The sequence below is a fragment of the Limanda limanda genome, chromosome 2, assembly GCF_963576545.1.
Source record: "Limanda limanda chromosome 2, fLimLim1.1, whole genome shotgun sequence".
In the NCBI taxonomy this organism is placed as follows: Eukaryota; Metazoa; Chordata; class Actinopteri; order Pleuronectiformes; family Pleuronectidae; genus Limanda; species Limanda limanda.
Window position 1 is genome coordinate 10,991,428 of NC_083637.1, and position 25,450 is coordinate 11,016,877.

A 25,450-nucleotide genomic window follows, 5' to 3' on the forward strand; every position below is an offset into this window, starting at 1 on the left:
ACAGCTGATATCAATGACATGAAGATCTGTTACGTGCTGCTGGATAAGAGCAACGCCACAAGTGATATCTTCTACTTCTCGGTTGAAGACAACGGTAGGAACCCTTTAAAAATGTCATACTAGTGAACACTGACACCAAACCGGGGCCCATTACATAGGATCCATTTGCCTCAAGGCTGTCCCCGGACTTTTTCCGTCTATTTTAATGGCTTCTTAAAATTGAAACTTCCTGCTCTCTGTCAACCTCCTGAGTGTTTGCATCACAAAGACTTAAGGCAGTTGGCCATGACTGACACCCAGTACAGAGCCGCCATCTCTTTTCGCCCCATTGGAAAGGCTAGCAGGTTTAAAGGACAGGGGTCAACGGAGACTTAAGCCAAACACTGAGTGTTGGTAGGTAAAAGTGAAAGAGGTGGGACTATACCTCATTCTCCAAACTTTATTGTCAATGAACAATAGGGGCCATTCCCTCAGGGTGCTTCACAGAGCTTTCAAATGAGCTCTTTCATCATCTGTTTGAAGTGACACTGTGAAATTGGTAGAGGAATGCATGATCGGATATTTAGTAGAAATGTCTTCTTGGAATCAGTCTCAGAAAAACTAAATACACCTTTTGGTTTAGCTACGTACATATCAGTACTTGTGCAAAAAGTAAAAACGAACAATATTTTGTGAATCAAACCTTATCCTTAAAGTATCAATTTTTAAAAAGGCATTTTAAGGAAGAGATTCAGATTTTCAGTCTGTTTTAAAACATCTAACATGGTGATCCACATTTTGAATTAGATCCATCCCTCTTTCTCAGCTTACTTGAATGCTCCATTGATACTCTCTGGTTTTCAGTTACTCTGAGATTTTACAGAAGATAGTGTATCTTTATGGCCATATGTCATTTGAGCAACACTTATAAAATTGTATCTTTGGTATTACATGAGAATCTGGTGGTTGTAAAAATCTTAGCCGTTCCATTTATCTTTAGAATTCTCTTAAATAAAGCAGACGTGCGTGGTACAGACACGGTGATGGGTTACAGTTCAATGTATGAGCTCTTCAGACTGTTTACCACCTATTACATGGATTCACTCAAGCAGTATTACAAATAAAACAAATGCAAAGCAAGAAAATGCAGCGGGTGCCTTCTGCTATGTCAGCGTCAGTTCCAAAATGCAAAATTTGTAACTGCAGCCGGTGGAGGAGGGAAAGTTTAGTCTGTAATTATGCTGCGTTGAGGGTCGTGTTCAGTCCCATTGAGAAGGCTGGACAACGATTACGTGACCTTTTGCCAAATTACCGTCTTTTTGTCGGCAAAGTGAAGCCTCATATTAGCCTCGACTGAACACCTACTAATTAACTCTTTCCCCAGACTGTTACTGAGGGAGGTGATAATTCTAATAAGCCTCAGCAGCTCTAACCTTGCTTGAACTAGACAACATAGCCATTATTAGCATCTATACTCTTCACAAATGTTGTTAATGATATTTCTTTTCAGTGTATCGTTCCTTATTAAGAAATGTTGCCCATAAATCTGCCTGAAGCGAATGTGGTTGGCACGTCTGTCTGTAAGTGGAGGTTTAACCACAGGAAGGGAACAAGGGCTTCAATTAGCTCAGCGCTGCTTTTTTGTTTGCTTTCCCACTTTGTCTAAGCTTCCATCCAACTCAGCTGAACCAGGTGCAGTGGTGCAGGCCGGGACATGGAACAAAACCCATGTTTCTGCATGAGCACAGTTCACATGTAGAGGGCACAGACAGGACCTCACACCACTGTATATGTATGTAATTAATAGCGTACACACATGTCATTGCACATAATGGGGGGTGAACCCTCAGCACACCACGTATCCATCGGTATTCACACAAACATCTGGTAAAGAGATCAAATAGGAGATAAAGGAGATGAGCCGACCGGTGAATCACTGATGTGAAGTGTTGAAGAGGTGACTGCCGGAGGAGGGGTTGGTCTGGGGGGTATTATCCAGGACGTGTAGGGGCATGTAGCTGGAGAGCATTCGGATGGTCAGCCTATCTGGTGATAAATCAAAGTAGGTGAGCGGTTTGTGACGGAAGGAAAACTCTGTGTCAGGAGAGATTTGCAGCAAAGACTTCCCACTTAAACTGGCCTCTGTTAGCAAAGCTTTTCATGGGCTTTATAATTTGACTCCAGAGAATGAAAACATGATTCACAACTTTGAAGTTTGGAATGACAATAAATAGTGGCTAAGTCTTTGGTCAGGTCTCTCTTAGTATTTTTTTTTTTTTTAAACGCATACCTCCACCAAGACCCAACAGTTCCTTTAATTAAACCACACCTAAATTCTCTAGATCCACATTTTTATTTGGATCTGCACCAAATTGAACACAGTCATAAATATCAGTCCCCTAAACATGTCTGATGTAAAGATCCATGAATTACACCCTGAGAAATCAATAGAAATGTGGGAAAGCAATCTATATATCTTGCAGTAATAAATAAAGTGATCGGATAAAATCCTGGATCCGCCCCCTGATCCGTATCCACACCAAAATTGCATGAGTTCTTCCTTGAGCCATACTCCAACCTTCCAAGTAGTTCTGCAGTAATCAATCCAGTAGTTTTTGCATAATCCAGCTAACTGACAGACAAACGCAGGTGAAAAGCTCACCTCATTGGCCGAGTAAATCTTCCTGACAGAAAGACAGAAACAGAAATTCAACTGCAAATATCCAAAACAGGGAGAATCCTTCCTCAATGAGAACCAATCACAATGACGTAACGGGCTGTTAACCTCCGTTGTTAACGATTTGTTTTTACCTGGAATTAAGTTTAATCACTGGGTTTCCAAGTCATAGTGTTGTAAAACAATTTAGCTAAATAAGTCGTCATGTCAAACATTGCTTGAGTGTTATGGGCAGCTGCTTGAGGGTCTTTGAAAGGTACCTGCTGGAACTTGTATTGCACTGATGCTTCTTTAGTGGGTGAATAACATACACACACACACACACACACACACACACACACACACACACACACACATACACACAGTGATTAACATATCCTAATGGCACATGTTGGCTTGGATTCTTACAGGCTCAAATGTTGGCAGCATGTATGTAAAGGACATAAAGATCTTAATCAGAGACTTGGAGGAGCCATGTGTGAAGTAGGAACAGCGTGTGTGTGTGGCCAGGAACAGCTGAGGTGTGGAACAAGCGTGTGTCTCAGTAAAAAAGGTCAGGAGTGGACGTTCAGCTGTGGGACGTCTTGGTGTGGAAGGAACCTGCTGGTCAGCGGTGGAATGCCAAACTCTTGAGGAGAAAGTCTGCTCCTATCGAGTCAGAACACATCAGCAGGTCGCCTCAGCCTCTCACCTCTGTGCACAAACGTGTCAGAGCCGCATAAATCATTCACAGTTGAAATTTCAACAACTGACTCGTCAGATACTCACCAGCTGATTTTTTATTTTAAGAATAACTAAATCAATCTACCCGGGTAATCAGTGTGCAATGCATGCATCCATGTATACGGTGAGCTGCTAAAAGTTACAAATTACAGATTTAGATGTTATCAATTAACATCTATCTGAACAGAATAAATCGATCCTACATGCTGATTTTAGCACTTACAATGCTACTTCCTAAGCAGGTGAGACAAGCAGCAGAATTTTTCATTTACTTAAGAAGCTAATACTGAAAATATGACTCCTCATGACCCAAGAGACCCTTATTTTAGAAAGTGGGAAAGCTGGTGAAGTAGGTGAAGGAGTTTGAAGTATTCTATCCTGAATTGTTATTTTAATTATGTTCATTGTTATTTTCTTGGTTTGATAACCATGATGAAAAAAGGCCAATAAAGTAGTAATTATATCGAAATTAATGTATCCAATATTCTTTTAGTTTTGGCCTCTTATTTATGATTTAAAGTACTGTACTTGTGTATTCTTGTAAAATACTTAGAATAACAAACTTTACCGTGCAGGAATGATCTGGCGGTGACCTCAAACACAAACAGTTGTTCCACTGACTCGGGTCATTCTCGCTGTCTGCTGGGAATTTCTATGGCAAAAGCATTAACCTGTGTGCAAGTGAACAGGTCAGAAACCCCCAAGGGCCCTTCAAAGTATGGGATACTCAGGCAATATATTTGCTTTTACAAGTGGGTACACAGCTTACATAAATCCTCGTTCATCTGACATGGGCCAGTGAGCCACAGGCTAAGAGAGGAAACCCAAACGTACTTTCAGACGTGTTAGGACACCTGTAGGTCTCTAAGACTCAAAACCAGTGCACTACGTCAGATGTATATGTCTTCAGAAATCTTGCCAATCTCAAGTGCAAGATAGTCTTAGTTTTCATTGCAACACGAATCAAACTCTTGTGATCAATAGATAAGGAATAAAACCGAGCAGAGCCTCTGCATTCAAATAAGTTGAATCAGCCTCTGTGCTTTCCCCCCCCCCAATCGCAACAATATAGTCTCCCAGCTCCGGAGGGATCATAGACCCCAGTGGGTTGAGTGTTATGTGATCGTACAGAGCCGGGAGAGGAATGCACTTCCTTGGAGACTCCAGACTCCAGGGCCACAGACAGAGCCGGGCCTGGAAGTGCAGTGGTATCCCGGGCAGACAGGTGTGTACGTGAGAGGGAAGGCTCGGGGGGGGGATCCCCTTTCAAAGTCTTCCGTCACCCCACTCCGAGCTCTGCAGAAACCCAAGCCACTCTCAGATAGCCTGATAACCCGCAGACTTCCACCGCGGAGCTACCTGCTCTGGGAGAACAGGCTGCGATGATACCGATGATTTAAAAACAGCAAGAGAAACTGTGAATATGTTCTTCAGTACAGTGTGAGTCTCCTGCTGCACAGTACAAGTGTGTGTTGATTGACAGAGCCATGTTACACCCCCACTTCCTAACTGTGGGATCTTGCATGTCACCCGTGTCAACAGTCAGCAGGAGATTTACTGGCTCCTGGTGCCACACTCGCTGTGTCCCCTCTGACCTGGAGAAGCTGAGGCTTCTCGGACGCCCTCCACCACACCACACGCTCTGTTCTCACCCCCCCCCCCCCCTCCTGCCCCAGCTCTAAGACCCCTTTGGGTATCGCTATTCTTTTCCTATGCCGTGTTCATCTCTTTGACCTTGTCTCAATTTCCTTCTCTTTTCCATCCGCCCAGGTTTCTCTCCGATCCTTTTCAATGAACACTCGTTCTCTGTGTTATGTCCTCTTTCTTTATATTTATGTGGTTTTAAAGGCAGCTGAGGTTTGGAGTTATGATGTATGGCTACAGAGGTTATTCTTATCTGCTCTCATATGGCAAAGCTGTTGCCGCCTCTAGCCAGGCTCTCATTGAGTTACTCTTACTCTCGCTTTTATCCTTTTGCTTTTAGCCGAACGAGCAGTTTGCTGTAGACTGTAATATTTTGACCACTTTTGAATGGATTACCATTTGTGATAGTGAAGACACTCATGGATCCCAGGGTATGTATCCTAATGGCTTCAGTGACCATGAGGATGTAATTTGTGGGTTTAACGGGGGAGTGAATCCAAAACTATAGCTGTAAAATGGAAAATATGTAAAAATGCAAAAATAAAATAAAGAAACAGCTCTCACAATCTTCCAGTGTTAAAGAAAGTGAAAGAGAATCCTGGATCCATCAAGTCGGCATCAAGGAAGGAAGGAAAGAAAATTATTCGCCTGTTAGGTTGATGTCGATTTTAATGGGGCATGGCAGACAGCAGGTGGAGTGCGGTCGGTACATGAAGATAAATCTTGAGCAGGCTACATGACTTGACATGTTTGGGCTATAGCATGGTACATGAATGGACATTGTTGGTATATATCCCTAGCCTCTCTTTTCGTATCTTCTTTCCTCTCTCCTTTATTCATGTACATATTATCGAGGTGAAAGACGATGAATCTCAGTAAAACACTTTGATTAGATTGCTCTACTGTTGCAAATGTCTGTGTCACCATGCAAAAGCAAAGGTCAAAGAGGTCGTGTCAAATCCTGATTTGCAACATCCTCCTGAGATCTTTACTATCCTGAACCGAAGCAGCCGCTCTCCTCTGTAATGTGTTGATTGACAGCGCAAGTTGCCACTGTCCAGGAAGAGGACTCACAGTTATTAATACATCCGGTCGTCCAGAATTTATAACATGAATTGCTCCAAAGGAAGAGAGGACGCTGCGCCAAGTTCTTACTATTTCTTTTTTTACTTTTTCAAAATAAACATAGACTTTTGACGTCTAATAAATACTTAACATACTTGAAAATACTCTCATATTCAAATACCAAACATAGCTACCTGGAATCTCCCCTGTATTTATATATCAACAGGATGATTAATGAGGAAATGCAATAATGGCAACGCTTGTCACTTGATGGAGGTATTCTTAGAAGGTTGCTCCTCCTTGCATCATGTTGGTGGACGTCAAAGCCTCATGTCGACCTCCCTTTCCAGTGATATCTCCTGACCCACTGCCCCCCCCCCTGCATCTATATATGGTGCAGGCAGCACTGCTGTGTAAATATATGAGCTGATGAAGATTCTGCAGTCCGCTGACGCCGCTGCACAGAACCTGAGGCTGTAATGTCATGGATACTTGTGTTGATGTTTGGTTTGATGACGCAGGATGAAGGATACTTGAAATTATGTGAAGCACAGCTGAGTCATTCCGAGCCGCGATGCTCCTTCATCCAGGTTGTGTCACATTTTTACACTGAGGAAGTTCTGAATCAAAAGAGCAAATAAGAGCCACTTTGTAGGAAACTGCTTTGTGTGTAGGGGTTTGGATCTGTTGGTTTCACTAATGTTCCAAAACAAAATCTTACTTCCTTAATATTCCTTCCCCGCCCACCTCATTTGTTACCATCAATCACAAGGGGGCTAATTGATGAAATAGCTGCTAACAGGGACATTTAGAAATATGTACTGCCCATCAAACTTTTCATCCAAGCAGAAAATCACGATGATTGTCAGTTTGAAAAGCTACTGGAAATGTGAGCTGAGGCAGGCAGCGACAGTGTATTGGATTTAATGACCAGTCCAATATAGTATGTGTGTCATAAATATTGTAATAAATCAGACCATTAATCATGTTTATTTTCACGTTAGAGCAGATGTATGGATTTCTACGTGTGCGGCTATGTTTCTTCGACCGGGGTCTTGAAGTTCAAAACGTTGTCAGTGTTTCTCTGGAGAATCTCCCTCTGTGAAGTCAGGCATCTTGTTTATTTTCTGATTTGTTGAGACTCATGCCAACCTCAGCCTCGGTGTCTGACGCCGTGTTCAATAGGAGTCGGTGAAAGGGAGATTCCCTCCTCTCTTACACTGGCGTGAACAATGCAGAGGCGGGCTAGGGGTGAGTGGGGGGCATACCATGGTGGTATAGACCTGGCCCACCCACACTGTGGCCTGCTGTCCCTCTCGGTTGTTCAACCCCTGAGAGAACAAAGCCGACACAGGGAGCAAGGGGAACTTGGAGATGGCTGTGGGGGGTGTACAGCTGTCACTCTATGGGAGACTGGTGGGAGAGAGACAGAGACACAGACAGGGACGGAGACAGACGGACAAAGACAAAGAAAGAGCTTTCCTTTGATGACATCGAGCCCAGTCCTTTCTCCATAGTTGTGTTGGACGATACTTATGTGTGATGTGACTTTATATCACTTTATAGGGGATGAGAGTGAATTCTGAAACCAGCACATTGAATCAGGACAAGAGATGATGGACATAAGTTATTTGCTGTGATGCTTGTACAGAAAAAGAAAAGCACCTGTTGTCCACACAGTGTTAAATCCACTGAGCAGGTCCAAGAAAATGGCCGATGTCATTTATTCCCATCTCCTCAGTCCTTTGACTACAGTGGTTACTACCTTGTGTTTTCACCCCTATTGTCTGTTTGTTGGTTAGTTTATATGTCAGTTTTTCAGCAGCATTACACAAAAACTACTGAACAGATTTCGAGGAAACCTGGTGAAAGAGGATGGGATGTAAGGCAACGACAAATGTTTTCAATTTTGGTGTCTATCTGAAGTAAGGGATGGATCCAGGATTTTTTAACATTAACATTGCAAGATTAAGTCATGGATCTTGTTGAAAAAAATCTGGCATTTGTAGGGCATTGATATTTGTGAATGTGAGCAATTTGATGCAATACAAATTAACTTCTGGAACTAGTGGATTTTTAATTTAAACTTAAATGTAAGTTTTTTTGAAATGACACATAGATACAATTTGACTTTCTTTCTTAAATCACAAGCCACTGAAAAGTCCCCGAACATGTTTTCATTTGACGGCCATGGTGGAAGACGTACAAACCCCCTTATGTCATTTCACATAAGTCCCATCACACCTGTGCCTCCAGTTCACACATATCAGTTTTCAATGTGACACACACACTTCATCAGCTCTGTTTTACAATCAGTCAATGCTCCACTTGTCTGTTTGAACCATATCTCAAAATCCAACAACTGTTGGGAAGAAGGAAAGTGACTCTTTACTTCCCTTCTTATCAATTAAAAGAAAATTTCTTGCTATATAGTTACAGTGCTCAATTTGTGCCTCAGGAACGATGGAGTACTTGTGTTGTTCAGGTCTAATTTCTTAAAAGCTCCATTGTTTTACTTCAGTGCAGAAACCTTAAACAGAGGAAGCTTTTTGTCTCGCCCGTGTTCTTTTGATAATCCTCTGTAATCTCTGCTGATTAAACTTCTCCTCGTATCAGCTCAGAACATGGCCGAGCGCCAGGACACACGTTCTCCTGCACAGAAACAATCTCATTATCGGAGCTCGTGCATCAGGTTGAAATGTAGAGACGAGAACTGGATTCCTCCTCGAGTGCAGTTCAAGTCTCATCAGTCAGAACCTTCTTAATTGAAGAGAGAATAGCGACTCTATAGTTTCAAAACGACAGGCACCCGTTTTCCAAACTCAATTCTTGCATGTCCCGTATCAACACTTGAGGAATTTGGGGCGAGCAAAAAGCAGACATGATACATTTCCCATATTTTTAGCCGTGACTGTTGGAAACCTGAGCATGGTCGAGGGTGGGTGTGCCCGCTGGAGTCTGCTGCTCCCTGTCTCCTCCTCTTACATTCATATGTCTGTCTGTCTGTCTGTCTGGAGATGCACAGAAATGAGGCGAAAACCCAGTCGCAACATGATGAATGAGTCTCTCCTGTTCTCAGCTCCCAAGAACCAGCAGCAACAAAGTATTACAGCTCATTTAAAGACAACAAACAAAAACAACCTTAAGGCGAACAACCTTAACTTACCTACACAAATTAAAGGAACTAAAAGACAAGTTACTAACCTAACTCCTAATTTAAAACCACCCCAACCCAGGCTGATACATCAAGCAACAGATCTGAACACATTTCACAAGTTATAATTCTAGCTGGCAGTCTGGCTGGAAGTGGCATGGGAAGAGACCACATGAGCCTTATCCTGCATGTTTGGAGGCTGGAACCAATCAGCTCCATGGAAACAAACATACACACTCACAGTCAATCATCCACTCAGTCACCTGCAGCACATCACACACAATCACCATAGCAGAGAGAGACCCACGACATAGTAGATTAAAGCACATACATTGAGGTATAGAACATTTCATACTACCTCAGGGTCATAACAGAGATGATTTCTGAATATTTTAACTCATAATTGTCTTTTTGTGAGAAGAAATGGAACCGGGTCTTCCTGTTTTCTGCCCCATCCTCACATTTTCCAGGTGCTTCCCAAAATAAAAACTCTCATCCTTATCAGATCCTCCTGATCGTGCTTTTGCTTTTTGGTGACATGTTGTTCGTCCATGTTGTGCTCGGCTTCAGTTTTGACATGTGGGCCTGAAGAAGTGGCCCCTTTCCCATCGTGAATACCCACACTCAACCCCCCAGTGTTTTCATTCTCCCCACTCACGTAGCATAAAGGGCGCAGCTTCATTCTTCCTCACTGAGGCAAAACTGAGCTCAATGCCGGTGTATTGTGTGGACGGGTAGAAGCTCCTCTCTACGCTGTTCTTCATGTGCCTTTGACAAATGATGCCAAGTTCACCATTCAGGTTTTTAATTTCTGTGACATGATCTGCATCTCAGCACGTAGCAAATTATTAGTTTTGAATATAAGGATCCAATGCCTGGAGCATGTGATTGCTAAACTCATGTTTCTGAACCGGGGAAGGTCCCTCTTCCCGACAAGTGTCTTGAACAGAGTTAGGTCAACGGGGTGTGAGTGTGAGCAGCCGTGCAGGACTAAAGAGAGACTACCCTCTCTAACCTGATTCAAAGAACCCTCTGAGCCTGACCCATTTCACATCTCCCCTGTCACAGGTCACCAGGCTGGTCTCACCGGAGGATAAGACGTTTAAACCGCTGTGGTTCAAAAAATATATATGTTATCCAGCAGAATCCATAATCTTAAATATCTCTGAAGCAGTCAGTATCGAGTCAGTGACCAGAACGGAGCTGACAGTCTGAGGGATTACAGGAGTCATGAGATAGTGTGGATTAAGGACAGGACTGGGACGAAAGATGTGGTTCAGTGACGGGTGATGCTGAGCTGCGGATGATTCATGTGGAGTGTTTGGTTCAGATGTGTGTTTTACAAGCGAGGCCTCTCTCACAGATATTGAAGAGAGACTACATGAAGGGTTCCTGCAACCTAGAGGGCACCTGAGTAGAGTGCATACCTTCTAACCATCTGCTTAAATTCCATTAAGCAGCACCGATCACATCAGTACCTTTGTCAAGATCCATTCCAAAATGTATTGGGTTCTTTCTTTGTCCCATCCTTCCGACAAATTTCATAGATAAACATTAGACACAGATTAAAAGAATCACACAAATTAAAAAGTGAGGATTAAGTTTGATTAAACAAAATAATAAGATACATAAAACCAAAAAAAAGGGGAAAATATAATAAATAATATAAAATAGATTGAAAATACAAAAATACAATATTTATTCATAAAATATATTTGTAAAATAGCATATATGTAAACAAGCTAACCAGGCTATTGAAAGGTGCAGCTAAAAGTTTATTTTTAAAAGATGATAGTGTTGGAGCTCCCCTTATAAAATTACCATATTCCAGTGTTTTGGGAAATAAAAGCTATGTGGTTACATTAGTTTGAAGGAGGGAAATAATCTGGCAAAAACCAGTCTGTCTCTACAGTCGCCTTTTGAGGTCACTATCAGAGCAGACAGCAGCTCACACTTTACCGTGTTGGAGTGGGATAGCAACAGAGCGTGGACAAGATGAGGCTGAGTCACAAGAGGGGCCGCTCATTAATGAAGGAGAATAAACTCTGACGGACTTTTTCCATAAGCCGACGGTGCACAGAGTTCGGTGTTCGGTGGAGAATCAGAGGAAACAGGAAGCAAAGTAACTCCTCTTGAATCCCTGTGAAGGGAATTCTAGGGAAGCCCTGGTATTAAGTTATCATGTTTCCCTTCCAGAATTAAAACACCCTTTTGATTGCTTTCATCCTGAAGCAGATTGCACTTTACACGCCTCACTGACTCCTAATAAGAACTGAACAGGTTGATTTCCTTCTGCAGCTGAGCAGGTCTTTCAGATGAGATGCTCAGATATTAAGCTTCCTTTCTCTCTTCAGGTGGAAACAAACTCAAGCCTCAGCCTTTCCGGCTCAACTGGGCCTGGATCTCTCTGGAGCAGGAATACTACCTGGTCGACGAGGACGCCAAATTCCTGGAGGTGACACTGAAGCGCAGAGGATACCTGGGGGAAACCTCCTTCGTCAGTAAGTGTGGAGACATTTAGAACTGAATAAATCTACTTTTTTAATCATCGTTATCATTATTAACTTGAATTTTTAGAAATAAATGGAATTAAATGACTATATTTGTAATTAATGTTTGGATTACCTGTCATTATTTCAGGGGAAGTTACAGAAATATGATTATATAAAACTTTTTTCATCATAACTTTTCCTTATTTTCTAAGGCAGCTGGGATTTCTGTAGCATTTGTGTCACTGCTTAATTTATACGAAGGATAATGGCACTTTACAACATGCCCTTATTAAACTGACAGTTTTACAAAGAATTGTTGCCCCTAAAACTGTTCCTTTCGACTATATTGTGTAATTTATGTGTCATTTTAAAGGCCACACTTGCTGTAAAACGACCGTGTCAAGCCACTCAATTAATAAATCTGTGCAGATTCCCTAAAGGCTGCAGGATGTCCCCACCTCACCTCCATGGTTAAACAGAAGAAAACTAAAAAATCTTTTGTTTCCTTGTTTAACTGGAGCTTTGTTTCCTCTCGTCTGTGCAACTGAGCTGTGATCGAGAACACATGTCGTTCCCAGGAAAGGTCACATGGAAATGTCGCCATGTTGGTGGCTGACACTCGCAGGCAACAGATTTATGACCACACGCGGTCTGTCGCCATGTTCGCTTCTGTCTTTGAAGATGCAAAGGAACAAATAAGGCGAGACAAAACAAACACAGATTTGAAACTTTAAATCTCTTCTGTTCTAGAAGATACAGGTATAGTCAGTGTGATGTGTGGTTTCAGACAACAGGTAAAATCTATAAGCTGTTCCTCTCACCTATACAATTAGAAAAGATAATTTACTGCACTAGTTTTTCTAATTTTGTAGACAACCCAAACTCTAACGTTTTTCAGAAGAGTTGTGCCAACTAATTTTCTTTTGTTCCGTAAATTTCATAATAATTCATTAGTTCAACATATTAAGAATTCAATACGATAACAGCAGAATCAACTTGAAGCATTTGTTTTACTCACATCCAGTTACTGGGTTTCCTCCCTGACACATTCACCCATTCACACATTAGGCAGACTGAATTAAATTGCTACCATATAGAGATTTCCTGATAAGGTCAACAAGTCCCAACGAATAATCCTTAAGACTCACTTTAGTAAATCATACTTCACTCAAAGAGAACAAGAAAGATAGTTTGTTCTGTTGACCCAATTTTTTTCAAAAATAACAAAATTCCAACGTGTGCTATGTCTCCTTAAGTTAAGTATTGAGGTCAACTTTATACTAAAAACTTAATAAAGTTAGTTGAAGCTATTATTTTGTCAGATTTCTAATTTAATTAAATATTGAGTTAATTCCAAATTCACATTAAGGTGAGCAATTTCCAGTGAAATAAATCACTATTTCCATTATTTGACTATTTGGACATGAATGTGTGAACAGTGCTCTTAGAAATCCCACAGCCACTTAAGTCAGAACCTGAATCTTCTTTTCTTCTTCGTCTCAAACTTATCTTCCTCCCTCTCCCTCAGGTATTGCCACGAAGGATGGCACCGCCAAGAAGGATAAGGACTTCCGTGGTAAAGCTCAGAAACAGGTTCAGTTCAACCCTGGTCAGACCACAGCGACCTGGAGGGTGAAGATCATCACCGACCAGGAGTTCGAGATCTCGGAGACCTTCGAGATACAGCTGTCCGACCCGGTCATGGCGGTGCTGGAGTTTCCAGACATTGCCACAGTGGAGATTGTGGATCCTGGAGATGGTGAGAATCTGATCTTTGAGTTGTTTCAAAAGACTTTTTACTATAAAAAATGACCTTGAGTAGATCTTAACACTTTTTATCTGTTTGTCGTCCAAAACAGAGTCGACGGTGTTTATTCCTCAAGCAGAGTACAAGATTGAGGAGGATATTGGGGAGCTGCTGGTACCGGTGAGACGCTCGGGAGACGCCAGCCAGGAACTCATGGTTGTTTGTTTCACTCAGCAAGGTGAGATGAACCTGAAGGAAGAGATAAGGGCCCAAAATCACATCACATGCCAGATATTCTAAGATCAAATTGTAAAAACCTGCATTAAGGATAATGACTTCATGATGTTCTCCATTTTTGATAGCTACTGTTATCAATGTCTTTCTGTTTAATGACCCAGTATCATCTCTATTCCCATATTTCCTCAGCCACGGCCACCGGCACCATGCCCAGCACTGTCTTGTCCTACTCCGATTACATCACGCGGCCCGAGGACCACACCAGCGTGCTGCGGTTCGACAAAGACGAGCGTGAGAAATCCTGTCGCATCATCATCATCGACGACTCGCTGTATGAGGAGGAGGAGAGCTTCAACATCAGCCTGAGCATGCCCATGGGCGGCCAGGTGGGCGCCAGCTTCCCATCCGCCAGGGTCACCATCTTGGCAGACAGCGATGATGGTGAGTAGAGGCGCAATAGATAAATAGATAGATAGATAGATAGATAGAAAGATAGATAGATAGATAGATAGATAGATAGATAGATAGATAGATAGATAGATAGATAGATAGATAGATAGATAGATAGATAGATAGATAGATAGATAGATAGATAGATAGATAGATAGATAGATAGATAGATAGATAGATAGATAGATAGATAGATAGATAGATAGATAGATAGATAGATAGATAGATAGATAGATAGATAGATAGATAGATAGATAGATAGATAGATAGATAGATAGATAGATAGATAGATAGATAGATAGATAGATAGATAGATAGATAGATAGATAGATAGATAGATAGATAGATAGATAGATAGATAGATAGATAGATAGATAGATAGATAGATAGATAGATAGATAGATAGATAGATAGATAGATAGATAGATAGATAGATAGATAGATAGATAGATAGTTATTTACAGCAGACAGATGGATGGATGGAAGGATGATAAATGGACAGACGGAGTGGCAGATATAGTTTTAAAGTTATATCGGTTGTTGGTCTTTGTTTTGGATTCAGGTACTTATGGAATTATGAGGTCTGGGACACATGGAGTCATGTGCTGTTGTTACGCTCTTTGCTCACATTGTCATTTTGGTATCTGCACATTATTAATAGAATCAGCACCGTAACCACAGCTCCCAAAAAACAAAAGCCCTCCTGGACACTGGACTTATGTCAAAGGCTTGACTGTATTTTCAGCTCCATTAACTTTGCCAATGGCTCAGACGATAACTCCTCTGTTTACACACTCTGCCTCATTCATCCACCACACTCTGTCTGCGTCAGTCTGTCTGTGTGGCTGAGTGTTAGAAACACGATGACAATAGGCAGGTATTGAGATGGAGAACGGCGGCCTCTGCGAACGTTGTGCCACATCTGCACGTCTGACAGATAAAAGGGCTTTGAACCTCGCCGTGTTCCTGCAGCGACCTCCGTCCTAATTGGCATTCAGAGGAGCTCAGGGGGAAACACAGGGCATCCCTTTGTCTGCCGGGTCCAAAAGGCAGGTGGTGGAGAAAGAGGGACTATTGTGCAGGGAATCCAAATGACTGGCATGTTTTTGCGCTCTTCCTCTGTTTGATGGTATTCACCACAAGGCTGCTAAAGATATACAACTACCTGCATTTCCATTTTCAACCTGCGAAGGAATGCTGTGTTTTTTTCCTCTTGTCTTAACAATATTGACAAACTGTAGCCCCTCAAATTCTGACAATCCTTAAGGTCCTTCTCGTCTTTCTTTCTTTTGCCAGTTTTATTTTGTTTTCCTCACACTTCCTCCAACTTTTCACCGAAGCTAATTTCCCGCACTTGCCTCTTGTAATGACAGGCCCTCCCGCAGAACAAGCATCCCTCCCATGCAATTTGGAGCAGAAGCACAATTGACATTTTATGTATAAATAATCAGCGTGCATTCCCAGACATGTGAAGAGACAAGAGAAGAATCCTCAGTGTAAACCTCTATTGTGATGCTACTTCTTGGTGGGTCCTGAAGTAACACCCCCGCCATAAATCGGGTTCTGTGTGTATGTTTGTGTGTGTGTGTGTGTGTGTGTGTGTGTGTGTGTGTGTGTGTGTGTGTGTGTGTGTGTGTGTGTGTGTGTATGTGTGTGTGTGTGTGTGTGTGTGTGTGTGTGTGTGTGTGTGTGTGTGTGTGTGTGTGTGTGTGTGTGTGTGTGTGTGTACAACCATCTGCCTGTCTGAGTAAACTTAGGGTTTGGAGTCTCGCCAACATCGGGCCTCTTTTGTTACTGTATTTGTCCTCCTCTTCCTCCCGCTGATCTTTAAGGTTGCCATGTTGGCTCTAGTTTCCCCCCCACACAACCCCTCTGGTACTAAGTAGCTGTCTTGGAGGGTGAAAGACATTGAACGTTTGCCAGAAATCCTTCCCTCATCAGTTGTCTGTCGCCCTGTCAGTCATCTTCTAAATAAATCCACTAAAGATCCTCCACTGCCTCTCAAGCACTAATACCGAGAGTACTAAAGATTAAATATAACGTAACAACACCAAAGGAGTGATAAAGTCGATAACAGGGACACAGTAAAGTCAGTTAAACGGCAATATCCATCTAAAGTTTTCAAATATTAGCTTATATTGCTACAATAGCAATTAACAATATTTCAATGGTTCAATGGTTTCAAAGTTGAGTTTTCACCTTCTCCAGCAAGTTATTAAGAAATCATTTACTACTAAGACATAATTTATACTGGGTTTCAGTATTGCAACTAACCGTTTTATTAGTGGTTTATGAATTATTTATCCTTATGCTTTGACAATTAGTTAAAAGTCATTAAAGTTGACAAACTTCAGGGATGCCAACTTTTGAAACATTCTGACGCCTTTCTCTTCTAACTCATTGTGAGATTCATCAAGGTAAATTACTACAAACACCCACTATTGGGGATACTTATAGATGTACATGTAATTCTGCATCATTCCCAAAATGTAAGATATTAAGTAAATATGTATTTTTCTCACAATAATCTTTAACTTAATGATGTTTTGCAGCTGATCTATAAAGCATTATTCAACAATTTGCAGGCAATAAATAACAACTTTGGAACCAAAGATTACCCTACAGATTCCTCTGTCTCTTTCTTTTTTGCCCTTTGCCCCCCCTCACCGTTTACAGCCTGGGCCCAAATCTGCAGCTCTATCAGCTCGATCTTTAAGACCACTGGCTGGAAAGAGTGTGATGAAAACAAACTTTATTCCTTAGTGAAGAGAGATGAATTGACAGTGAGTTCCAGGGGTCCGAATTCTTGCCCTCTCCCTTTGCAAAGTGGAAGGTTGCCCCTGCCTCTGTCTCCGTCTCTGCCAACCCCCACTCCTCTTTCTCCATAGTGCTTATCTGCTGCTCTATCTGTAGAACTTCCTGTGGCTCATGCATCATCCTGAGTGCACACACACACACACACACACACACACACAAGCATACACCTTAATGTTCAGGTTCAATTCAGCCCTGTGGCGTTGAGTTGAGACGGAGCGGTCTGGACTCAGATGAGATGGGGTGATGGGAGAGGAAGGGTGAAGGAGGACAGGATAGAAGGGATGACAGCTCTCTTCCTGTGCTGACTCAGAGATGAAGGTTGCTCGGCTCAGTGAGTCTGAGCCCGATCACAAAGCCACAAAATAGGTTGATCTACTGAGAAACCAACCAAGTAGCAAGTTGATAAACAGTTTTTGAAGCTCTGCCCATCTATGTCTCATGTTTTATTCATATCCCACAGAGCCCTCGCTGTACTTTGGGGAACCAGAGTATATTGTGGACGAGAGTTCAGGCTACGTGGAGGTGAAGGTTTGGAGGACAGGGACTGATCTGTCCAAGACGGCTACTGTCACCGTGCGCTCCAGAAAGAGTGAACCCGTCTCTGCAGAAGGTGAAGTCAGCCGCACTTTGACAAACACAACACTCACTCAGTTGTGTATATTGCCTCGTTAATCAACGACCTTCCTCTCTATCTCCGTCCCACAGCCGGACTCGACTACGTCGGCATTAGTCGTAACCTGGACTTCGCTCCCGGAGTGACGATGCAGACGTTCAGAGTGACTATCCTGGACGATCTGGGTCAGCCGGAGCTGGAGGGGCCCGAGACCTTTGACCTGGTGTTACGGATGCCCATGAATGCTGTGCTAGGAGAACCAAGCAAGACCACCATCACCATCAATGACAGCGTCACTGACTGTAAGTGTCAAATACAAAAATCCGCAAGTTGGTAATAGTGTATTTTATCCCACTATTTAGCAGCATTATTTAAGCAGTAAATAAATGCTCAGTATACCACACGTATAGCTAATAGTACACACAAGTACATTGTTATAAATGTGTTATACATTTGTTTTTATTAAGTAATTATTCATTGGTCTCGAGTTTTCTCTTATACCTTTAAAAATAACAAACTACAAGACATATACATATTGACCTATAATTATTTAAATATCTGTTATGAAATATTTATAAAAAGTTTCTATATTTATACATTCATTAACTAGTGTCTTTACAAATAGTAAAATCCGTTTTATTTGTTGACAACTGATCAATCAAACACTTTGAAATGTCCTTATATCTGCCTACAATAATGCTGTGTGTACTTAGAGAGTAATATATAATATATAGTAACTCATTTGTGCAAAATTCCATCACTATAGATGCTCTTGTAAGAAGCTGATTATTGTCCTTACAGTGCCGAAGGCTCAGTTTAAAGAGGGCAGCTACAAGGTGGATGAGTCTGACGGTGAGGTCAAAGCCATCGTGTACCGCAGTGGAGACATCAGCCTCGTGTCCACGGTGCGCTGCTACACCCGCCAGGGCTCTGCTCAGGTCATGATGGACTACAGTGAGAGGCCCAACACCGATGCATCCATCATCACCTTCCAAGCAGGTGAGACTCGCCTCCTCTCCACCTTTCAAGTCTGTTCCATTGCAGCACTTCACTGACTGTGTTGACAATCGTCCTCCAGGTGAGACAGAGAAGCCGTGTGTGGTCAGCCTGATGGATGACTCCGTCCACGAGGAGGACGAGGAGTTCCGCCTGGTCCTGGGATCTCCGAAGAGCAAGTCTCCGTACGGAGCCTCTGTCGGGGAGCAGAAGGAGGCGCTGGTCACAGTCACAGATGAGAAAGACAGTGAGTGGTTTACAGATTTAAGATTCCCAGAAACAAGCACACCACTCTTGTTGTTTTTCTGTTTCTTGATATTTTCAGTTCATATCAGTGAAAGGTTTTGTGATTAACATGATATCGATGGTGTTTTTTTGCTCACAAGTTCCTTCTGTTTCCTCGTCCAGAGCCCATCATTCGTTTCTCTGAGATCAAGTACAGTATTCGTGAACCCCAGGTCAAAGGAGAAATGGCGATAGTGAAGATTCCTATCCTGCGTATCGGAGACACATCCAAGGTCTCAGTAGTGAGAGTGCACACCAAAGACGGCTCTGCGACCTCTGGGGAGGACTACAACCCGCTGTCAGAGGGTAAGAACCCGGTTTAGTGGCCGACTCAAGGCCTCCTGTCGCAATTTTATGTCGGAGATTTGATCGTTTGGCTTGTTCCTCACTCCTTTGTCTGGGTTTCTAAGATGTTGAGTTCAAGGAGGGTGAGAAGGAACACTTTGTGGAGATCGAGATCCTCTACGACGGTCAGAGAGAGATGAGAGAGGCCTTCATCGTGCAAATGAAGCCTGACGACAACATGGTGGCTGAAGTACAGGTGAGACAATGGCACACACACAATCAGACACACACACAATCAGACCCACACACACAATCAGATGTAAATCCTCAAATCCTGCGTGTGCACATGTACAGTGCTGTACATCTACACACGTGAGCGTGCGCCCGGTCATGTCAGCCCCATGTTTAAATAGCCAGGCAGCAGCTGGCATTGCTGTCAGCAAGCCTGAACCACAGAGTTATATAAAAAGCTTGTCCGGTTTGGAATGAGATGCTGAGGGGAATGTCCCAGCCGAGCCAAACAGTAGACGAACCTATAAACAGAACCGTGATATTCTAACCCTGTACTCCACATCAGGCAGGTACTGTTCACGTGACAGAAATAGCTTTGTCTCTGGCTAAATTGTCTTGAGCTTTTATGGTAGATGACAAAAAAATGGCTAATTTGCATCCAAAGCAGTCCTCATAATCAAGTATTTTTCATCTTAATCTGAACCAGAAGAGACTTGTAGATAATCGTGGTGATATTTTGGGTCATATCTCAATCAACACACAGACTATAAGGGCTTTGTGCAGGAGGAATCTAAATTTAAAGTTTATCAGACCCATGACCCATGTGTTACGACCCTGTAAGACGATCATGCAGCCGCAGCACCACGTACACTGTATGTGTGAAATGCCATCAAATTGTGTGGAATAGCTCAGAGTTAGGATTGCATGTTAATGGCCTGTAAAATGCACAATGTACTGAAAGGTAATGGCTTTAATATACTGGCTGCCAATCTTAAGGAAAATGGTAGTGTGAGTAATCAAACAAACTACATAATTTTGTGAAAAATACGTCGTGATTTGTTAGAGGGGGACTATCAAGACCAGCCTTTGGTAAAATGACTTGTTAAGTTATATTTTAGAATAAGTTTCATGAATAACCCAATACTTTATCTTTTGGCTCATCAGCATCACATTGTCAAGTATCAGGACTTTGAAAAGATCTGGAGAGAAACTGTATTCTGGAGAAAGACCCACACAGACTAGGAGGAGAGCAGGTTATCGGTTGTTGCTATTGGTAACATCTGTGTGATATTCAAAGGGGTTCAAAGTAGTGTCTCAAGAAAGAATGAGATTTTGGATCTGGAAAGTCAAACTAAAAAATGACTACACAGTCGCAGTATCAGCATAATAATTTATTTAGCTCTTCCTTTGTCCATGGATCAGAACGAAACTGTAACATCTTTAGCCAGTTTCTAAAGTTGACAAACTGCTAACTTTCTTGTCCTCTCCAGATGAACAAAGCCATCGTCTACATTGAGGAGATGGACAGTGTAGCAGACGTCACCTTCCCTGCAGTGCCCCAGGTGGTCTCCCTGCTCATGTACGATGACACCGTGAAAACCAAAGACAAGCCCCAGCCACAAAACGGATACCCTGTTGTCTGTGTGACGGTGAGTGGGATGCTGCTGCTTCACTTTCTGAAAATACAGAACTTGAATGGTTGTTAAAAGACTATATGTTCATTAACCATCTGTTCTTCTCTATCAGGCCTGCAACCCTAAGTACAACGACTTTGACAAAACTGGCTCCATCTGCTCTTCGGAGAACATCAACGACACCCTCACCCAGTACCGCTGGCTGGTCAGCGCTCCCACCGGGTCCGATGGCGTGACCAGCCCCATGAGGGAGGTGGACACCAACACTTTCTTCACCAACACCAAGTCCATCACCTTGGATTCAATCTACTTCCAAGCCGGCTCTAGGGTCCAGTGTGCGGCGAGAGCCTTCAACGCCAACGGAGACGCAGGCCTGGAGCTGTCCAGTCCCATAGCTGTGATCAGCAAGGAGGAGGGTGAGCGGAACGCAGAGGAGACTCGGGTGAAGAGTGTTGTGCTGATATGGAGATAATTGCTTTAGCTGACTTTAACTCTTGGCAGGTATGTGTCAGCCTCGCATCCAGGGGACTGTCGGAGCCGAACCTTTTTCTGCTAAGATCCGTTACACCGGCCCAGACGACCCAGACTTCCCCAACCTCATCAAACTGACCGTCAACATGCCTCACATGGATGGTAAGCTTTCAACATACGCTCATTATTAGTCATTAATCTGAAGTAAATCCGAATAACAACAAGCTTCCTGCTCTCGACAGGCATGTTGCCGGTGATCTCCACGCGCCCTATGTCCAACTTCGAGCTCACCCTGAGCCCGGACGGCACACGGGTGGGAAACCACCGCTGCTCCAACCTCCTGGACTTCAATGAGATCCAAACGGGCCACGGCTTCATCACCGACGCCACAAAGAACCCGGAGATCATCGGGGAGACTTCACCATACCAGTACAGCAACGTCATGCGTTCGGCCAACTCTCTGCGCTTCTACAGGAACCTCAACCTGGAGGCCTGCCTGTGGGAGTTCACCAGCTACTACGACATGTCCGAGCTCCTGAATGACTGCGGAGGCTCCATCGGTACAGATGGACAGGTAGGTAATACACCGAGGAAAAACAGCTTGAAAGGTCAAATTAAATCCATGTAAATTTTTCCATGCATATAGAACACTGAAGTTATTACCTACATTTTTGGTAGTTTCTTATATGGATTTTATTATCTTGACTTTATTCTATTGTTGTTTTTTCTACTACCAATTGCTTCATTATTCTCCAAATCTGAAATCTGACTTAGAATTGCATTTGATTGGTTTGAAAGGTGCTGTATAAATAAAGTTTGAGACATTGATTGATTAAACACAGCAGAGGACACAATCCATAGACTGTATATAAAGATTTCTGTACAAAATTAAGCTAAAATATCTCGGATAAGGGCGGCACCATCTTGTGCTTTTGAAGTCATTTGGAGCAGGTATCGCGGCCCTGCCCAAATACACACTGTACCAATTGTGAGTCAGTCTCAGCTGTCAATCATGATGTTTCACCCTGCTTTTTATAGCATCAAATAACTAATTTAAACCAAACTTGTTAAGAAAAATGCCCATGTCTATGTGTCTATGTTAAAAACACAGCTTTCTCCAAATTGTCTCTTTTCTTCCGTCTTGTTCAGGTGCTGAACCTCGTCCAGTCCTACGTCACCTTGCGTGTCCCACTCTTCGTGTCCTACGTCTTCCACTCTCCCGTGGCTGTGGGGGGGTGGCAGCATTTCGACCTGCAGTCCGAGCTCAAACTCACCTTCGTGTACGATACGGCTATTCTGTGGCAGGACGGCATCGGCAGCCCTCCTGAGTCTGAGCTGCAAGGTACGGCCTCCCCCAGGAACCATGCAGCTCCCGGTTGGTTGGACAGGAAACTGACATTTGTAAAACTCTACTCTCTGTTCTCATAGGAGCCATGTACCCCACCAGCATGCGGATAAATGAGGAGGGCCGTCTGGTTGTCCACTTCAAGACTGAGGCTCGCTTCAGGGGACAGTTTGTGATGTCTCATCCAGGTAGAGAGCTGCTGACATGCACACACACACACCAAGACACACATACCCACCCAACCACACCCTAAACCTATTCTGTGGGGTCATTCTATACAAGCAGCCACATATTGGATTACCCTGTGGCCCACGTCCCCTCTTCATCTATTCCTGGAGTTCCACATTGGGGGTCCTTCCTGTGTTTAAGTGCCAGAGGTCATTTCAGCAAATGTCAAAATCACCCTGCAGGCGTTTACAGTTAGGAAGCAAGTGGCACAAACAATACAAAAAGGGTCACTCTATAAATACAATAAAAGATGAACACAACTTTAACACAACGTTGAAGACTTATGACGGTGTTTACGCTTGTTTTCAGGGACCAGCGTGTCCTCCATGGTGATGTGCGCCGACCACCCCGGGCTGACGTTCACCCTCGGCCTCGTCAGGACCGAGCCCACCTACAACCAGCCCATGCAGCAGTGGAGCTTCGTCTCAGACTTTGCTGTGAGTCGTCGCTGAGAAAAGAAAAATCCCACTGTAAAGCAGACCTCACACACTTAACCCCAAGCGCTAACATCGTTCCCGTGTGACGTAGGTGCGAGATTACTCTGGAACCTACACGGTGAAGATGACCCCCTGCATCGCCTCCCCCAACGGAGAGTTCAGCATCCCGCCTGTCTGCCACCCAAGAGAGCCGCTGACCTTTGACATGGACATTCGCTTCCAGCAGGTTCGTCTGGACACCCTGACATAAATCCCCCCCCCTCATTATATATTTATTTTACATCAGTGACAGCACAGATTTTTAATGAGGACACGGCAAAATGCCAACTAAACAATCATTTAGACTTTCAAATAGGTTGAATATGGTTTTATTGTTTCTCGGGTTAGTCGGCAAGTCGGAAATATCAATATACCTCAAAACTAATTGGAATATAGTTCAGAAAACAATGGTTACATTATCTAGCTCCCAATGGTTTTTAGAATGAACAAATACATCTAGAAGGGCACATGGGAAAGGGCTCATCTCATTATGAAATGCTAAGAAAGTTAAAGAAAGTGAAAAGAAAAATCCCTAACCCTAACCCATCTCTCTACCAAGGTTTTTAAACCCATTGCTTATTGCTGTTTATTCCTAAACACTGATCTGGTCTGGGTATGATCACCCATGTCGTTTGTTCCAGGTGAGCGACCCGGTTGCAGCAGAGTTCAGCCTCAACACTCAGATGTTCCTGTTGTCCAAGAAGGACTTGTGGTTGTCCGATGGCTCCCTGGGCTTCGGAGAGGGGTCTGATGCTGCTTTCTCAGACGGTACGACAACACTGCCACCCAGGGGCCTTAAGTCAAATTACAGCTCATGACCCTGAGAGAATCCCATATTGTAGTCCCTCTTACCATTCCACCTGTTCTTTTGCTTCAGGCTCCATGATCTACGGCCGTGTGATGGTGGACCCGGTCCAGAATCTGGGCGACTCGTTCTCCTGCAGCATCGAGAAGGTTTTCCTCTGCACAGGAGCAGACGGCTACGTTCCCAAATACAACCCAACCAACAAGGAGTACGGCTGCCTGGCCGACGCTTCAACTCTGCTTTACAGATTCAAGATTCTGGTAAGAACCGAAAGGACTAGACTTTGGGTTGTGTTGTTGAAGCTGAATGAGCTGAATCTCATTCCTGATTTCTGTGTGTGTTGCTCTGCAGGACAAGGCCCAGCCAGACACTCAAGCTTCAGCGTTTGGCGATGTTGCTTTTAAGGCCACACTGGCCCAGGACACAGCTGGAGCTCTGTCTTTGGTCAAACAGCCGGGGTCAGACGGATTCACGCTGTCGTCATCTCCACTTTTCCAGGTCTTTGAATACTTACGATATTCATGAGTTGCATATTAACACGTAGACACAGAAGGATCAAGCTGAACTATCTCTCTCCCCAGGTGGCTGCCGGTCGAGAATGGTTCATCCACACTATCTACACCGTCCGCTCCAAGGAAAACGCCAACCGCAACATTGGCAAGCGCAGTGTGGAGTACCTCCATCACAGCGTTTCCTCGGCTGTGCAGCCCCACGCTCGCCACCGCCGCGCCGCCCCGGCTCTCTCTAACCCCGATGTGGCCCAGGACATCGGTGTCGACAACAACCGCGGCACCAACATCCAGCACATCTCTCTGGACCGGGCGGACCGCATGGTGGTCAGCCAGCGCCAGCCCTGGTCCCCAAACCGCGACGGTCTCCCGGAGCGCCCCCAGCTGGAGAGCTCTGGTAGGGAGCCGGCCGACACCTCCACCGTGCCCATGTTGGTGGGGCTCATCGGCCTGGTCCTGCTCATCTGCCTCATCGCCACCGTTGTTATCCTGCTGCTGCGACGCAAGAGGCGGGAAAAGAGCAGCCAGTTCCCGCCGTACGCCACCTCAACCTCTTCTGCGTACGGGGGTCACAGCCAGGGCCCAGCAGGCATGTGGAGCAGCTCAGACAGCTCTGAGGTCTAGATGTGGACCACCTCAAGCACCCGCCTGCTATTTAAAAATAAAAGACTATTGTAGTCTCCCTCACCAATGTGCCTTCAATGCCCAACTCTCGTAGCACTGAGGAGCCAAGAACAACCAGGTGGACGGCACAGAACGTGTGTGTGGCCCACGCACAGAGGAAGCACCAGTGTTCTCACTGATCT

General features: G+C 43.8%; 1 protein-coding gene across 1 annotated transcript in view; it reads left to right on the forward strand.

Annotated features, from left to right (window-relative positions):
- The window catches only part of frem3 (Fras1 related extracellular matrix 3), a 30,763-nt gene extending 5,495 nt beyond the window's left edge, over window positions 1-25,268 (forward strand). The window contains exons 2-24 of the mRNA XM_061093613.1: window positions 5-94; window positions 11,597-11,743; window positions 13,263-13,493; window positions 13,594-13,719; window positions 13,908-14,159; window positions 17,446-17,595; window positions 17,691-17,900; window positions 18,400-18,597; window positions 18,677-18,841; window positions 19,003-19,185; window positions 19,290-19,420; window positions 20,667-20,825; window positions 20,923-21,226; window positions 21,312-21,443; window positions 21,524-21,855; window positions 22,431-22,623; window positions 22,710-22,814; window positions 23,164-23,291; window positions 23,383-23,517; window positions 23,972-24,098; window positions 24,208-24,395; window positions 24,487-24,633; window positions 24,717-25,268. Coding sequence (XP_060949596.1) covers window positions 5-94; window positions 11,597-11,743; window positions 13,263-13,493; window positions 13,594-13,719; window positions 13,908-14,159; window positions 17,446-17,595; window positions 17,691-17,900; window positions 18,400-18,597; window positions 18,677-18,841; window positions 19,003-19,185; window positions 19,290-19,420; window positions 20,667-20,825; window positions 20,923-21,226; window positions 21,312-21,443; window positions 21,524-21,855; window positions 22,431-22,623; window positions 22,710-22,814; window positions 23,164-23,291; window positions 23,383-23,517; window positions 23,972-24,098; window positions 24,208-24,395; window positions 24,487-24,633; window positions 24,717-25,268 — 4,385 coding nt within the window. The remainder of the gene's footprint in view (window positions 1-4; window positions 95-11,596; window positions 11,744-13,262; window positions 13,494-13,593; window positions 13,720-13,907; window positions 14,160-17,445; window positions 17,596-17,690; window positions 17,901-18,399; window positions 18,598-18,676; window positions 18,842-19,002; window positions 19,186-19,289; window positions 19,421-20,666; window positions 20,826-20,922; window positions 21,227-21,311; window positions 21,444-21,523; window positions 21,856-22,430; window positions 22,624-22,709; window positions 22,815-23,163; window positions 23,292-23,382; window positions 23,518-23,971; window positions 24,099-24,207; window positions 24,396-24,486; window positions 24,634-24,716) is intronic.
- The last annotated feature ends 182 nt before the right edge of the window (window positions 25,269-25,450 follow it).